General features: G+C 47.9%; 1 protein-coding gene across 2 annotated transcripts in view; it reads right to left on the bottom strand.

The window, feature by feature from the left end:
* The window catches only part of LOC138447740 (complement C3-like), a 2,843,165-nt gene that overhangs the window by 925,040 nt on the left and 1,900,157 nt on the right, over positions 1-17,968 (bottom strand). For both annotated transcript variants that reach the window (XM_069604045.1, XM_069604046.1), the window contains exon 33: positions 3,359-3,407. In XM_069604045.1, the coding sequence (XP_069460146.1) occupies positions 3,359-3,407 (49 nt within the window). The remainder of the gene's footprint in view (positions 1-3,358; positions 3,408-17,968) is intronic.

Raw genomic sequence — 17,968 nt, 5'->3', positions numbered from 1 at the left:
TCTTACCAGGGCTTTCTAAAACACACTTGTAACTGCCTGATATGCTTCTCCTGCTAGGGTTTCCTTCACGTTGACTTGGCATGCACTTACACACTTGCAAGTACCCGTGTATACTCTCTTGCAGGGGCTTTTCCTAACTTTGTATTACACACACGGACGGACTGATAAGTCTTTAACTTCTCTTCGGTTTTTTCCATTCAACAAAATGGCCACTGGCTTTGTCTCTTTTCAACTCTTCACTTGCTTTCGTAATGTTTATTTGCATGCGGCATGGCTGCCCATACGCCTCGGTGTATATGTTTCCCATTCAGGCTTCTGCTAGCGTATTTCCTTCTTTCCGCAGCAAACCAGTGGCGGGCAATCAGCATGTCTTCTCGTCTCTCTGCTTTTGCTCTTTGGTTTCACTGACTCCTGCAGTCTTTGCTGGGCTCTTCTCTCCACGTTAGACTTCCATCAGGTAAGTGTCGTCGCTCAACAGCTGCTAACGCCCACGAGCCCTGGGTTGGCTTCTGGTGTTCCCGCAGAGTCTCTTCTTTCCCTGATGACCTTCTTCTGCCCCTTTAAGGCGGATGGCTGCACAGCAGCTGCTGCAGCCCCACAGTCTCCCGGTTACAACCGAGAGAAGTAGCCTTCTCCTTCCAGCAGCGCGCCACAGTCAGCTGTGACCGCTGTTAAATTTTCCAGCTACAGGTATGCGCGCCCAACAACTATAGCACAGCCTGTACTCTTGGTCTTTTCTGCTCTGCATTACTCAGCTCCTCTTTCTCGTCCCAGTATCCTTGTAGTTATGGGAATGGTAGTCCATTCTTGATGCTTTACATACAAAGTCTGGGTAAGGGTTCTTTCAGGGCAGGCCAGCTCTGAATGACTTGCAGATAGAATTTGCAAAGGTATTTTCATGAGACTTCCAAACAGGTTTTGAAGAAGGTTTTTCCGTGTTCTTCTTAAATGGATGAGGGGAGGTGTAACAATATGCCATTAAAGCATTGGGTATGGATGGGGTGTTATTAGTCCCTGATGAAAAGGGGGTATTCCATGTATCACCTGGCAAGTCCCCTTTAGATATAGAAAGAAATGATCGCAACCTTTTATGTTCGACAGGCCTCCTGTAAAAAGATTCTACAGTCACATACAAATTATTAAGAAGAATAAATACATTTTATTTAAAAAATATAATTATTTTCTAAAAAGACTAGCCTCCTCTATTAGCAGCTGTATGGCTTTTTCACTTTTTTCAACACAGATACCATACATTATACATTGTTTTGCCAATTTATAATACAACAAAAAGTGCAACAAGTGAACTACCATTCCCATACCCCATAAACGCTAGACTATAACCATACATAAAGTGACAGTTGACATATTACATTATCATAACATTATATCACTCGCCTAATACTACTACTTATGCTTCCAACCCATATAAATCATTTGGTGTTTTATCATGCCTATATCTATTTAACTGTGTGCAAACTCCTTTCAGTCATTAGAACGACACGTGTTTCAGATGGTTAATGAGCCGTTGTACTGCCCTTGTCAAATCCGGTCTTCATCAGGACATGAGTGGGGCCTGTTAATGCACCACTCCTTTTATACTCTTGTGCTCATGTGTGTCTGTTTCTTCCTCATTGTCCTACTCTCATATCATGTGCAGAGAATGATGTAATCACGACTTCTCTCCCATGGGAAAAACAATAAACAAATCAGGCGGCTTCGGTGAAACTTCGCTCAATCCATGCAGTGTGCTCTGTATGTGGTGAACCCCAGCAGGGTGTGTAGTCCGTGCGTGACCTGAAGCTAGCATGACCGATCTTCCTTTACCTCCATAAGGGTCGTCTTCCCCTCCATGACCCTCCCTTAAATAACCACCATCAGAGTTCGGATCAGAGAGCGTCTGCCTTTCCCTGGCTACGTTAGGGGAGGTTTGCCCTATGGAAGCAGTGATTGCATTGCCAGATTCATCACAGTATGTAGTTATTTTATTCAGCATAGAAGCATCCGCAGCAGCTCAACAGCAGTCCACAATCCTAACGACAACACTGGACCTTTCTTTAACATTGGAGCATCAAGACCGGTACCCTGCAAGACCAATCAGAATCTAGTCCAGCGCTCCCTTTGATACCTTGGAGAGACTAACCCGTGGTAGAGCCTATTTATGTCCTAAGGTTCCTTCGGATATGTAGTGCAAATCATGGTGCCCAAAGGAATAAGATGATGCTTCACTTTTTGAGTGACCTCAATAAGGGGGGGAAATGTATTTATTTTTCTTTTTTTCTTTTTTAAAGCACACTAAGCCTGAGGCATCAAGTAATGACCCAAGAACTGTCCTATAAAATTCCTGAACAGCAATTACACGCCTATAATCTGCCATAAGGTCTTACTTACTATTTGCATTAGATAAAATATGCTTTTATAAATATTGCTGGGTAACAATCCTTTATTCAAAGTCATACTGTGTTCCCACATATTCGTGTTTACCCAACTCCAATGCTGAAACCCCTACCTATGCCAGAGAAAACCTTTTAGAAAGGGCAAAACCATAACCTGAGCATAGGACTTTGAGAATCCTCCTATCAGACCTCCAAACCCTAATGTCCATCGTGGGTCTGGAGAAGTAGGGATAGCGGTCTTCTCTCCTCTGCCGCACGCTGCTTTACTGCTACTTGGGCACATCTGCCGGCAACCAGCGGTGGGATCCCGCTTTCCATGAATGCAAAAGCTGTATATTTAGTCCACTCTCCCTCTTTCTTTTTTGTCACTGTCACCACATCATAAACTTGGTGACACAGTAAGGGTAAGAAGAGGAATTCAAACCTTTTGCCACTGGGTAGTAAATCAATACCTGATGAGGGGGTTAGGTGTGGGACAAGGGTTTAGAATGTAGACAGTAAACAAGGCTCTGTTTGCATGCTTTCTGCCAATGGCCTGCCTCCATAAAAAAGGTTGCAAGGGCAGTGCCAGGGGTACCAACGAAATTGTCCTGGGTGTCAGGTGATACCCCCCAGGGGATCCCTAGTTGCTGTGTATGGTCGAAAACCTACTGTGTGATATTAAGCTGCCTTGAAAATGTACACATCCCCATGACCTACCATGTAGAAAACAGAGATAGGTAATCAATAATTAAAAAAACTGGGTAAAATGCAGTAACCGTGTATATGGGTTTTAGGCATTTCTAGTGTGTTATTAATTAACAAACTCTTTGCCCCTTAACCTCAGATGATTTCGCAACTGAAGAGACATTTCTGATAAGTGCCTGTTCCTTAGGTGGGAAAGTCACAGAATGTTTGGATGATCAAAGCAAAGGGACATAGGGGACAAGATTAGTACACACCACATAAAGAAACAAAATTCTTACTTGGCCCATATAGTGAGCTTGAAAGTTGCCTCAACATTATCATTTCCACCTGGCAAAACAAAAACAAAATGTGCACACATGTTAGATATAATGAACAACCATAGGGAGCCCCAATAACTCACAAAGATGAGGGAGAACAACTATATTTAACAAACTCTCTTCATGGGATAAAATAATAATGCATTTAATAATAACATGACTTGTATGCTGTCACCACAAAACCTGCTTTATCTCCCTCTTGCCTTCTTCACCCTTTTGGGCACAACTTTCTTGAAGGTCATTTTCACTATCTTTGGCCACCACTTTCTCACTTCTTATCAACAGCTCCAGTACTCTTGGTTCCTCAGTTTGGTTTCCTGTAACACTTTTCCCTGGCTCCAATGTGACCCAGCCTTCTGAACTGCTCTTGCAGCTGCCGGGTCTCTGCTTCCACTCCGGGTCCTCCTGCTCTCTCTGCCAGCCCTCCCCGAAACAGCTCCTACTCCAACCACGTATAATCTCAGAATGAGCCCTTTGGTTATTATATAGCTTTAGCCCTGCCTCCCAGTCTTTCTTCAATGTGAAACGAGATTCAGGTGGGATGTGTTTGGTGTTTGACTTCGGTTACATTTCTTCCCGCGGGTACGCTTTTCTTTCGTAAGACCGAACTGTCATTACTGTCAAAAAGTGATCGCATTTTAACCCATGGTAACGTCTTTGTTTCAAAACACGGTCTGTCAAATCCAAATGTACCTACCTTGAATTGACTTGAACAAGAGGAATTGGTTGTGTGTAGTATATTTAGAGAGTGGTTTTGTTTAATAGAAGTGAAGTGTTTTGTGAACAGATGGTTTAAAAATAAATGTACTTTTATTTTTTAACCAGAAACCTTGAGTCAGTGTTTGCTTGAGTCACAGTAATTGTAGTCCTTTGTGTAATCCCTATTACTGCTCATTTGCTCTTGAGATAAGTCTGGATGCTCAGCCATCGCTACCACTTTACTGTGTAGTACATGCTTGTTCCAAAGGTGAAATTGTACTATCATTTGTAGTCTTAATTGTCGGTAGTGTTCCCTAAGGGTACTGCAGATGATTCTGCCTAACACCGGCTCTTTATCGGTGCCTGCAAATTCAACCTTATCTCTCCAACACTGCGTTAGCTTCACTACCCCCTTCATCGCTAAGAAACGGAACACCAACATATATGCTGGCTAAACACCACAACTGTGTAGTATAACAAATCGTGGGATTTAGTCACTTCTTCCCAGAGTTCAGCTTTTCCTTGTGAGTCTAGGGAGGTGAGCCCGCTATGCAATATTTCCCCTAGGGGTAGCAGCAAGCGGATCCTCACAGGGAGAAACTTCCCTCTTGGGGATAAGGAATCCCATTCCGCAAAGGAATTCTTTAAGGTCCTCCCTCTTGGACCAACAGTAACATCAGGGCTTCCGAAAGACCCAGCAGACCAAGCCACTGTTTGTTACTGTGCCATAAAATCCAAGATCCAACCTGGAGAAATATCTGGTAAAACTACTAAGAAGAAGAGTGAGCAAGTAATACCAATCTCTCAGTGGTTAGAAACCAACAATACTGTGACGAGATGGAATGAGCGAGTAATGAATGAGTAATGGAGAGTGCTCAACTGGAAGAGAAAAGGTACTAGAATCCTCTGCTGTGGAGGACCCAGCAATATACCATAAAAAGGGAAGAAGGACCACTGTCAGAGAGAAATGAAACCCGGGAGTTCTAAATCAGCAGTGTCGTGGAAGCTGACAGAGAACGGGAGATCCTCCACTGGGAGGAAGCAACCAGCTGATGTGCGCGAGAAGCACCAAGGGAGCTGAATGCAGAGGAGAGCAGGGTAAGAAAACCCCAAGAGAGAAAGCTAGTCGTGAGTGGTGGCATTACCCATGAGAGGTGGACTGTGACGTCTGGCAACGATGCCGAGACGGCTGTAACGCTGGCCCTGCAGAGCTGCTTAAGCAGAGAGAGTCAGAGCAAAAGCAGAAGTCATCCTGACCAAACGAGAAGTTCCTAAGGCCCGGTGAGGCCAACCCTTGGGGAGAAAGGTAATGGGGACGGCGGGAGACCTGGGATGGAACACAGGTATATTGAGTACCAATATCCCACTCGTCCCAGTGATACGAGAAATAACAGCGAGCGCAAAACCCATCACAGGACTCTTCCCACTCATCCCAGTGATTAAAGCTATTCACCGTAGTGACTAGAGTACTCATAGTCCTTAGTCCCCTTTTCTCCATCCTTGTGGGTGTCCTCCACCATAGGGACGCTACCGGAACCTTTGGCAGTGAAAAATGTAGCTTCCCCTTTAAATTTAGAATAGTGCACCCCCGAGACACTGCCCTCTGGCGCCACACCTCAGTCCCCTTTTAACACATCAGATGTTTAATAACTGGCTACAATTGCAAATTTTAGCCCCCTGGCATACAAGCAGGGGAAGGTGGGTGGGACGTATGGAGGTAACGGGGCTAAGGACTATGAGTACTCTAGTCAATACGGTGAGTAACTTCAATTACTCATACGTCCACTCCCCTTTCCTCCATTCTTGTGGGTGAGTCCACCGAACAAGACCATAGGGTGGAGCTGTGATAACCTGCCTCATATCTAGGATGAAGCAAAAAAATTCTTCAGAATCACCTGACCGAACTCTGCATCTAGCCTGGAGATGGTATCCAGGGAATAGTGCGTACAGAATGCAGACATAGTGGCCCAGGTAGCCAACTCGCTGATGACATCAAAGAAGCGTACCTCTGAAACCCGACAGCTGTGGCCTTAGCTCTGACCGCATGGGCATGAATCCCCTCAGGAACCGGCTCAGGCACCTCTGAAATGGCCTGAAAACAAGGCTTCCAGCTGTCCTGAAAGAGAGGCAGCCGGCACCCTACAGGTGAGCTGTGTTCCCTGACCGCTATGTCATTGCTTTTCGGAGACTGAGGCAGGAACGGGAGGCGCAGCGGAAAAAACCTGCAATGTCCTCAGCTGCTTCCTCCTGTGGTCACTGGGAGACCTGTAAGGACTCTGTGCACTGCGGTCTCGAAACAGCTTGAAGCGCAGTGGTTGAAGTCGGTCCTGCCCTGGGACTGCGGGAAGGACTTCTGTCGGGTTTAGTTAGGATGGCCAGGGACTTGGTGATCTGCCTAAACGTCTTGTTTTTTATCAGCTCGTCATCAGTGGACAAATGAAAAAGAACCGACCCCTCAAAAGAGAGATCCAGGATCTTGCACATCAGTGGCGAATTTAGTGACATGGATCCACTCCGTCTGCCGCATCAGACCTCTCATGCCTGTGTCATTGTCCTGCGCAACTGTTCGGGCGTCAGCCAGGCCGGGCTTGAACTCCCTCGTCTCCCGCCACAGATTCTGATTTGCTGCGGCTAGGAGGGCATCAGTGTTGGCCTGCCGCAAATGCAGCCCAGAGTTAAGGTAGCAACGCTTGCCCAAAGACTCAAGAGCTTTGTTCTCTTTGGAAAGACAACTGGAGGTGGCCCCAGCTGAGGAGAACGAGGATGATGGTTTAGAATACAAGGAGGCCGCTGCCACCACTTAATAGGTGTGGCTGGGTGTGAGAGGCCAGAAGGACTGGCTACCCATCCAAAAAGCCTAATCTGGATGTCCAATTTATTGTTCATGTGGGCATTGGCCCTGGGCTTCTCCCATAACTTTCTCGCCACCTGCAGGACATCCTCCTGGAGGGGAATGCCCAAACGGCTTGTGGCGTGCCAGGCCAAAACCTCTGCTACCACTCCCAACTCTTAGAGGCCTCCTCAGGCTGAGGGACCCCCAAGAACTCTGCAAGGCCCTGAAGAGGGTTATGAAACGCCTTTACTGGGGCCAAAGTCTCCTTATCCTGGGAGTCATCATTGTCATCATCGCCCCCATTTTTCCAAACTGAGGGGAGACCAGGTCCTGGGACACTGGAGCTGGAGGGGTCTCCTCTGATCCGGACCAAAAGATAGCTGTGGATCCATTGGCGACTGCGGGGGAGGCGCAGGTGGTACAGGAGGAGGGGGGATTGGGAGCAAAGGCAGGGTCTGGACAGGAGGTGGAACAGACAGCAGCGCTGGAAGCGCAGGCAGAACCGGGGGAGTGCCCAGAGGTGGAGGCTTAGGAGGCACGAGCTGTGGTATCACTTTCTTGATGATACCCTAAAGGAGCCCCAGCATCTGTGTGGAGAACATGAGGAGGAGGAAGCGCTCAAAGGAGCGGTCCTCGCAAGCTACCGGGACGCAAGGGGCATGGCCCTCAGCGGCGCTGGGCCTCCTTTTCTGATCAAAGCGTCTTAGCGCCTGGGGCGTGTAGCCGTAAGGCTGCGAGTGGCAGATGTAACCATGCGGAGACCAACCGCCTGTGCCATAAAGTCCGGTACCGCTTCCCGAAGGAAGGGTACTGGAACCTTCTTGCATGGCCCACTGTGTGGGTAAAGAACTGGGGAGACCCAAATTCGAATTCAAGATGGCTGCCGGCCTAGCAGGATCTGCCGCATTCTGTCCTGCCATCTATGGGTCTTGTGCCACGCCCTGAGAGAGAGGGCGCAAAGACACTGTTTCACGTGTTGACGCAGCCATGGAAGGGCCTTCCTTGGCCCTAGAGCCTGAATCAGAAGCGTTGACCTCAGAGATGGCTCCGGTAGGCTTAGTGCCCTCAGCCGGGCTGGCCGGTAGTCAAATCGCCCTGTACAACGACCTTGGAGGAGTCTCCGGTAAGCGGGGTGCCCTCAGCTACAGAGCTGGTAGTCGTTCTGGATCGTGCTATGGATTGACTCTTAGAGGTAGAACACGATGATCCTTTGCCCACTGGGGCAGAAGATGAGGATAAAATTGATCGACCCTCGGTGGACCGCCTAGAAGAGCCTGTGGGCCCCTCAGCTTGGAAGCCAGTATCCTAAAGTGCCTTAGGTCCGCCAGAACCAAAATCCATGGTACCCTGTGCCGTGGAAACCCTGGGCATGGATTCTCCACAGTAAGGAGCCATACTAAACAATGGGCCTACCTTGTCTTGACGTGGGGTCCTGGAGACAAACACTTTAAGATGACCTGGAGGGGAAGCATGGAAGATCTCCATCCAGTGAGAACAGCGATTCTTCAAGGCCCGGTGACCAAGAGCGCTGCAAGCGGATCGGTGGTCAGGCCCCAGGCACTCAAGACAGAGTGCATGGGGGTCCAAGGCCGTGAACGAACGATCGCAGGAAGTGCATCTAGTGAAGCCTCCTGCAGCCGACATGCGCTAGGGTAGGCAAGGCATCGAAGGGAGGTGATGAAGATATGAAAAACAAAGAACGGGAAGCACGCTGGAGTTCAAAAAAGTCTCTCACCTAGCTGCCAGGTCCGACACCATCCGTGCATGAAAATGGACTGAGAGGAGGCGTCAGAGAGCAGGGCTCAGGGGCGCTCCCACAGCCGGGGCCATGCCCCTGCTCGCTATACTCAATTTAAAGGGGAACCTCCATTTTTTGCTGCCAAAGTTTCTGGTACCGTCTTCATATTGGGGAACGCCCAGAAGGATGGAGGAAAGAGGATGAGACGTATGAGTACAGAGAGAGTGACACTCATCTCGGACTCATTCTATTCGTCGCAGTGATACGAGAAAGAACCGAGAGTGAAACCCATCAAGGGACTCATCCTACTTGTCCCAGTGATACGAGAAAGAAAAAAACAAGTGAGACTCTCTGTGGTATAGTTGAATTTAGAAAGTGTGCCTAATTAGCGCACTGTGCTAAAATTTGAATCTAGAAAGTGTGCCTAATAGCGTCACTGTGACAAAGGTTTGAACTTAGAAAGTGTGCCTAATAGCGTAACTGTGGTATAGTTGAATTTAGAGAATGTGCCTGATTAGCGTCACTGTGCTAGGGTTGAATCTAGAAAGTGTGCCTAATAGCGTCACTGTGCCAAAGGTTTGAACTTAGAAAGCGTGCCTAATAGCGTAACTGTGGTATAGTTGAATTTAGAGAATGTGCCTGATTAGTGTCACTGTGCTAGGGTTGTGTCTAGAAAGTGTGCCTAATAGCGTTACTGTGCCAAAGTTTGAGCTTAGAAAGCATGCCTCATAGCGTAACTATGGTATAGTTGAATCTGGAAAGTGTGCCTAATAGCGTCACTGTGCTGAGGTTGAATCTAGAAAGTGTGCCTAATAGCGTCAGTGTGGTATAGTTGAATCTAGAAAGTGTGCCCAATAGCGTCACTGTAGTATAGCTGAATTTAGAAAGTGTGCCTAATATCATCACTGTGCTAAAGTTTAGTGGATGGAGTGGATATATCTGTATATCTCTGTATCTCCTATTTATGCTATGTATATGCTTTGTACCTGTATCCCCATGTTATCTGCATCACATGTTCACCCTATCCATCCTGTCGCTTTATATGCGTATGCCGCTATGTACGCCCCCTGTCCTGCTCTCGTGCTTGGTCGCAGGCGCTTTACTGATAACCACCATATCACACTACTACGCTTACTCTCTTCTATACACCACCATTCAACTAGAACACAGCTATGCTATGACACATTCGGCCTAGCTGTTCTCATACTAACATGACCCCACAAACACCTCATCATCCTAATAAAAGACAGCTATCTGAGCACATACCGGCTAGCTTAGGCGTCTCCTCAGGCCTAACGCAACCAGAACTCAGTCTGGGCGTCCACCCTCCAGACTGAACACATCCAACTGATTTCCTCAGCACCACACCTACTGCTTAGAAGCGGCTATCATGCAACAACCACACCAGCTGCACTTATATCCGGTGCTTCCACGCACCATATGACACTCTCTCTCTCACTCCTGACTTGAACTGCAGTTCCCAAGGGTGTTCAACCTACCAGCGCTTTGAGGTCATATCAATGATACATAAGGCGCCATATAAATGTCAAGTAACATAACATAACAAGACTCATCCTACTCGTCCCAGTCATACGAGAATGAAACGAAATTAATCTTGGTACTCATCCTACTTGTCCCAGTAATACGAGAAAGAACAGAGAGAGAGCAAGACTTATTACGGGACTTATCCTACTCGTCCCAGGTATATGAGAGAGAACCTAAGAGAGTGAGAATCAGTACGGAGCCCCTCTTTCTTGTCTCGGCAATACTTGAAGAAGCCCTCTTACTGACTTTCTCTTGCCCCAAAGAGAAAGTCAGTAAGCCAAAAAAGGAGAATTGTCCATTTGAAAAAGGATCCTAGGCCTTTCAACCATCCCACTATCTGAAAATGTACTGAATTGCTCCTATCATTCGGGAATTAAATGCAACTTGTTGCACAAACCAAAAATAGCAAACCCCTCCATCATTTCTCATATAGGCATACATCAACAACATAGCAGTGAAGCTAATATCACCCTTAGCAGGCTCTTTAACCTCAAGTTCAGTGTAATCCATTGAGCCAAGAAGTACGGATCCCCATCTCCCTTGTACTTCTCCGTCCTCCAGCTTGCTCTGTAAGTATTGAAAATGCTGACTAACACTTGGATTATATAATTAGACAGTTATTCACTCACATAAATCTGAATAATTTTGAACTTGCAAAATGATTCACTCACTTCAAGGGGGTTCTTTTGGCAGGATATGTTGAATTCTGGCTTCCATTTATTTTTTTAAATTTATAAGAGCTGCATTTTAATCCCAAGCCTAAGTGGGCATTCTCGTTAGTATTTGATTCTCACTCATGCTACTGCTTGCCAGTGCTCTCTTTCTTCATTAGTGTGTCTGTTTCCTCTTAATTATAGAGTACTGTTCCATGCAAAGAAAATAGTAGTTTTGTCGGGAACCACCCCAACGGTATCTCATGTATTTTCCTCACAGTCATTGGGTTACCTTGTTCAACCATTTTCTCATGGATAATGTTGATTGAGATAAATCTTGCAATATAGTTATATTTGCACCAAGGAATTTGATTGATTTGGAGGTTCTGGCTGCTTTCATAATCTTCTCCTTCATCTGGTAGAAGTTTAAAAGTGTCAGAACGTTGTAATGGAGATTCTTTCTTTGCTGGAACACAAGCAGACTCAATATGTTCTATCGAGGATAATTTCTTGAAAGTCTTCCAAGATCTACAATCTGATCAAACACCTACTGAACAAATTCTGACTGCTCATGAAACAACACTTTCTTTGGGATGTCCCTCATACGAATATTATTGTGTCAAGCACGATTTTTAGCATCCTCCTGGCGTGAGCATTTCACTTCCATTTGTTCCTCCAGTGCAGTTACTATTTGCCAGTTTTTCATGTTGGTGTACTTGTTCACAGATTGTGTTCTCTGTTTCCTCCAAACATTGTTCTACTGCCGTTACATGCTTTCCTACGTCCGCTATTGATTGAGAGAATTTCTTAACACTGCCTTTGATTTTGTGCTTTAATTCCTACAGTAGGATCTGCAGATCTTGTTTTGTCGCTAATGTCTCCATAGCTGCTGGGTGTTGTGCTTTGCCGTGGATTTGTGCCAATACCATGAACAGCTGTTTTTCAGAGGGTTTCTCTAGGAATTCTTTAATGGCTGGACCTTTGGCTGAGGATGTAGACATGGCAAAGGTTTGACCTATAGCTTGTGCATAGTGGCTGGCCTCATAACTCCGTGATGCACATACACCCTCTCTGCTGTTGCTTGCCCCTCTCTTAACCCACATGTTACTGTTCTTTCAAAATGGTAGAATTTTAAATCCTGATGTATTTGTTGCCCTTCTGCAACGATGACGCCAAACGTGGGGGTTCAAAGGGAAATATTTTTAGTCTATGTTCCCGCTCCCTACTAGCATAGACTTTCTTTCCTCATTGGAGACCAGGCCGTGGGCGGGGTTCCCAGCTTAACCGCTTGTGATTCCTGGAAGGAGTACCTTTCATCAGAGCTGCCTGGTAGGACAAGTGTTGGTGTCTTTTCCAGTCGAGCTCTGTTCCGAATGAAAGGTTTGGCAGAATCATTCCCAGTCAGAATGGCTGCAACAGTATTTGGGTGCGTTGGCGAGGCGGCAACAGCCCGTCAGCCGGGCTCCTCGGTTTGGCGAACTCACAGGTGTAAGTGGGACAGTATCATGGGTCTTCGCTTCTCGTCCGACTCCAGAGCCAGACTCCAACCAACACCTCAAAGACTGTCACATGGACCCCTGCAACCTCCCCGGGCGCACCGCTGTCTCATGGTCTTGGTGATCAAGCAGCGTGTGGTCTCCCAATCGCCGGGCCGCAGAGGCCACTCCACGTCTCCACCATGTCATGTTCAGAACTCCACCTCGGCAGCCGAGATGGGCTCACCACTATTGCATAGTTCGGCAGGCGGTTCGGGGATCTGACAGCTCCCATTACTTCACCTGGAGCCCTTCAGCTAAACCATCATCTTTCCCAACCCAGAGGCTGAGGTTTCAAACGTTTCGGCCACCATCTTGCTCCATGGAGCCCTGGCTGTGGCACAGTCTATTTGACCAGCAACACTCCAGACTGCCTATGGGGTCAGAGGGAACATTAATATGGAGATCGAAGATCAACAAACTTGGGAACAGGGATTATTCCCCTCCCAGCATCCAGGAGCTCCAGGGAACCGTCCGCAATGCTTTGCGGTTTGGCCATGCCCTTGTGTCATGCTCTTTAACATGTAACATTAATTGTCCCATATATTTTTGTCTTTAGTGCCATACAGCTTCTAGTGTTACGATTTCGGATTTTGCAAACGTCAATAAGGAACAAGTTACTTGCAAGTAACTCCTTTTTTTATTTGCTTTTCAACAACAAAGGAATAGGCATTACAGTGGAATACATGCCGTGCATGGTATACGTTCAAGAATTACCTAATTTCCCGGTCTGTAATCCATGCCTCTACCCAAGTGTGTGTCATCTCCCATTATAATCCCATCAGGTGTATACAGCAGAGGTTTGCTACAAAGTCCATCCCAGACCCTGTATGCCACTTGGACATAGCCAAACTGGTCCAGAGACCACAACGAATTAACAAGTAATCAAACCCCTTGCATGCTCTAGCTCAGTCTGCCCCCAGCTCCGCCCCCCTTACCCCAACTCCCCCCAATACCCACAAGTCTGCATCATGTTCCAGTTTCACCATTACTGCCACCATGCTGGTTTCAAGGGGGCGTATATTCTGATGGTATAAACAATGCCTGGGTTAACATGTTCCATGCTACCACATCATCACTGACCTCCCTCAGCCCTCTATACACTTTGCTGTGTCATATCACCGTCTCTGCCTCTGCCCATTACCTTAGATCTCCCCACCATGCCTCTATTCTGGGAGCTCCCACAGTCTTCCACGCAATCTCCATTCTGCAGTTGGCCAAGACACACATAAGGTCCTTCATCCTGTTAAAGTGAGCCTCTGCCCGTCTACGGAGGAACATTCCCAGCAGGCATGCCTCTGGTGGCAGTCATGCATGGCTATCCCCCCTTTTGGCACCCTGCCTGCGATCGCCTGCCAGAAAGTTCTAATCACTGGACATGGCCAGAACATGCGCAACATGTCTGCTTTTTTGCTTGCGCATCTGGTGCATTACTGCACAAACCGTGAGATTGCATGTGGGGTCAGGTACGCCCTATGTGTCACTTATAATGGCATCAATTTCAGCCTGGCATTTCTGTACACTTTTTCTGCGTATATCAACGCTTTTTTTCCCCTTTCGAGAAGACCTGTCCAACCTCCTCCTCCCACTGCCCTAAATTCCGATGTTTTAAGTGTATCCAGTAACATTTCGTAGAGCCTAGACATCACATGGCCACCCTCAAATAAGTCAAAAAGAGAGTCCAGAACTGTGTCTGCCTCCATGCCCTGCCTGAATTCTGCCCATCTGGCCCTGCCGCCTTGCGCACCCTGTTGTATGTTAAGAACTGGTCCTTGTGGATATCATACCTTTCCATCAGTTCGGAGAAGCCCATCAGTGCACCGTCATTAAACAAGTCCCCCAAGGTGATAATCCCATTCAGTTCCCAATGTTGTCTAAAGCTACAGACCTCACAGTAGACTCTCTCACATATCGCTGTCAGTGGTATACTGTTGGGAGTACGGGTCCTGCCTGCTCATCAGCCTCCACATTCAGTGCCATAGCTTCCGACCCAATTTTTGTAACATGGAAGTTCCTGTAAGACGTTCTTCCCTCACCCAAAGAGTCTCTTTTAGATAGTATGGACTGGCTTCTCCCTGCGGTAGGTCAGTGTCCAGTGTAGTCTCATCCACCAGCCAGGCCATAACAGACTGCAGCTGCCCTGCTAGATAGTAGAATTTCAAATTGGTCAGTTTAACTCCGCCATCCTTAAAATCTCTGCACAGTGTTCCGAGTGAGATCCTACATCTCCTGCCATCCCAAATGAGCCCCCTGACCATAGAGTGTAGCATGCGGAAGAACAGTCCGGGAATGGGTATATTTACAAAATGGTACAATAACCACAGCAACACTATCAAATTAAGGAGCGGCACTCTTCCCATCATGGACAGAGGGAGCTTGCAACAAAACTCTGTGGACTTCTCTATCCCTCTCAATGCCCTCAATGTGTTCATTTCGTGCTCCCTCTTGGGATAATGGTAGAGATCCACCCCTAGATAACGAAAAGTGTTAACTCCCCACGGCAGCACGAGGTTACGTAGATAATCCTGCTGCAGCTCTGCCAGACCTGCCAAAGGGAACAGCCTCAACTTTTCTTTGCTTATGGTTATACCCGAAAGTCACGCAAAGCCATCTAGGACTTCAAGCATGTATGGCAGATTGATCTCTGGATTCTGTAGAGATAGAGTAACATGTCATCTGCATACAGTGAAACCATATTCATGCTACCTCCTGCCAGTATACCAGCATCTATGAAGTCTGCCCTAAGGAGAGCCGCCAAGGGTTACAGAGCCAGAGAAAGTTGCTTGGTCCCCTTACACAATTCCCACTTGTCTGAGATATACTTCCCAGTCCTCACTCTAGTGATGGGCACCATACATATCAATCGTACTCACTGCAAGAATAATGACCCAATCCGGAAGTGCTGCAGGGTGGCGTGCAGCCAATCCAAACGATTGTATTGCGTCAAGTGAGGTTACTACACAATCCGGCGCAGCCCCCGTAGTTTTATCTATTACATGGTACAATCTGTGTAGGTTCCAGGACGTGTTCCTAACCGGAACATATCCGGTTTGATCAGGGTGTATGCAGGTGATAATCATTGTATGCCACGATAATGGACTCTCTTAGGATCTCCAGCACCTGACCCCTCTCGAAGGCCTCTTCAAACATCTGCATGAGCTGGGCACAAGCACATCCACATATTCCTTTCTAAAATTCTGCCGGGATGCCATCTGCCCTGGCGTTTTACCCGCAGGCACCGAAATCCTGGTCGCGATCAATTCCTGTGCAGTGAGCAGAGCATCCAGCATTTCAACCTGTTCTTGTTCTAAGCGGGGCAGCGTAATCTGTGACAGGGCGTCCTGTATGTCCCTTGCACTGCCCTCTGCGTTCGTGCCGTACAGCTGCTGATAGAACCTACTGACGAGTTGATTTCGCTTTGTGTCCACCATTCCTCCCCACTCTCATCCTTAATGGAACTAATGATCTCCAGGTTTGTCCCCACTTTCATTAAGTTTCTCTGTATATTTAGCATAATCATATTTAACCAACCGCCCCCAGTCTGCCATACATGCCTGTTTCAGCTCAATGAGCTTCTTCTCATGTCCCACCGTTAGTTCCACCCTATTCACCAATTCCTCAATCCGCACTATCCCCACTCCCTGAGTTTAGGGCAAAAATCTCCTCAATTTTGCCTCCCATATGAGTTCTAAACAGGTCATCAAGAAGTACTCTCATTCTCAGTTGCCACATCAGGATTGGTGGAGTTCCCATAGTTTTCTGCCACGTTACCGCCAAAGGCGCAAGGTCCGAGAGTACTCTGGATTTATATTCTGCTGTTACCTAGGGATTCAGTGCCCGTGAGCATGTAATCACTGCGGGTGTGCTCCCCAGGCAGGCTAGAATAAGGAACAAGTTACTTACCTGTAACTGTTGTTCTCCAGCATGGGTCTGGCATGGATTCACATGCTCATGAATATTCCCTGTCGTCAGGCTGGGAATCCTCGGTAAAGAAAAAATCAGTATCAGTTTCGTTTCTGATCTGTCTTTCGTAGTAGTAACCAATCACTGATCTCTGCGTCATACTGACCACAGCCAATGACTGCCCTCTACCTAAGCCCCGCCTCTGGCAGCCATCTTCAGATTTGGCAGCACGTGAAGTGGCAGTATGACCAAGTGAAGAGCCGCAGAGGGGTAGGCGGGAGGGTTCGCATGTGAATCCTTGCCAGACCCATGCTGGAGAACAACAGTTACAGGTAAGTAACTTGTTCCTTCCTTCCTTCTCCAGCATGGGGTCTGGCATGGATTCACATGCTCATGAATATAATAATAAATAGCAGTACACACATGCACAACCACGGGGGGTGGCAAAAGGCTCAACATCAAGCAATACAAAAAACTCAACATTAAGCATCTCTTACCTCCTCACCAGGCTCACCTTAAGCGAACAGGTTGCGCAGCACTGCTTGGCCGACCCTGGACTCCTCCCTGGAATCCCGATCGACGCAGTAGAATCTCCTGAAGGTGTGCGTCGACCTCCACGTAGCAGCCCTGCAGATGTCCAGCAGGGGCACACCAGATAAGAACGCCGTAGTAGCAGCGATCGCTCTGGTCGAATGGGCTCTCGGACGGCCTGGCAGCGGTCAGTTAGCCAACCGGTGGCAGTGCATGATGCAGCCGGAAAGCGATCTGGAAATAGAAGACTTCGAGAGAGCCTTCCCTTGATTCACAGGTCCAAAGTTCACGAACAGCTGTGATGTCCTCCGAAAACTCTTCGTGCGGTCCACGTAGAACTTCAGCGCTCTAGCCACATCCAGCGAGTGCAAAGTCCTCTCGGCCGGCGACGAAGGAGACGGAAAGAAAACAGGTAACACCAGGGGCTCGTTAAGATGGAAGTCCGACGGCACCTTGGGCATAAAGGAGGGGTGCGTCCTAAGCACCACCCTCGAGGCATGGAAAGTCAAGTACGGTGCTTTGCAGGATAGGGCCTGGATCTCTCCCACTCGTCGTGCGGAGGTAATGGCCACCAGGAATGCAGTCTTCCACGAAACAAACTTCATCGGTGCGGAGTGCATCGGCTCGAATGGGGGCCCCATGAGCCTGGTCAGCACCACGTTAAGTTCCCACGCCGGGGCCGGTGCCTTCACCGGCGGGAACGACCGGAACAGTCTTTTCATAAACTCTTTTACCAGTCGATGGGACCACAGGGACGTCCGTCCTGTGGTTCTGGTGTATCTGGAGATCGCCGCCAGATGAAACTTAATGGAGGCGTGGGCCAGCCCAGCCTTTGCCAGCACTTGAGGGGCCGTAATACGTAGGGGGTTGATCTTCTGTGCTCGGCACCAGATAGAGAACCTCTTCCACTTATGACCGTAGCATTTGAGAGTTGAGGACGCCCTGGCCTTTGCAAGAACCTCTCTGCAGTCGGCCGGTATATCGTAGCCTCCAAACTCTAGCGCTGCAGGAGCCAAGCCTGCAGGTTCAGCGACGCGGGGTCGTGGGGAAGATGGCGCCTCCTTCTCTGGAGAGAAGGTCCGCGTCCGCCGACATCTTGATGGGGGGGGACGTTGACAAGTACAGAAGGTCCGG

Source organism: Ambystoma mexicanum, chromosome 3q, assembly GCF_040938575.1.
Source record: "Ambystoma mexicanum isolate Mex_15411 chromosome 3q, UKY_AmexF1_1, whole genome shotgun sequence".
NCBI lineage: Eukaryota > Metazoa > Chordata > Amphibia > Caudata > Ambystomatidae > Ambystoma > Ambystoma mexicanum.
Note: the sequence above shows the minus strand (reverse complement) of the source record. Positions and strands in the feature narration are given on the sequence as shown.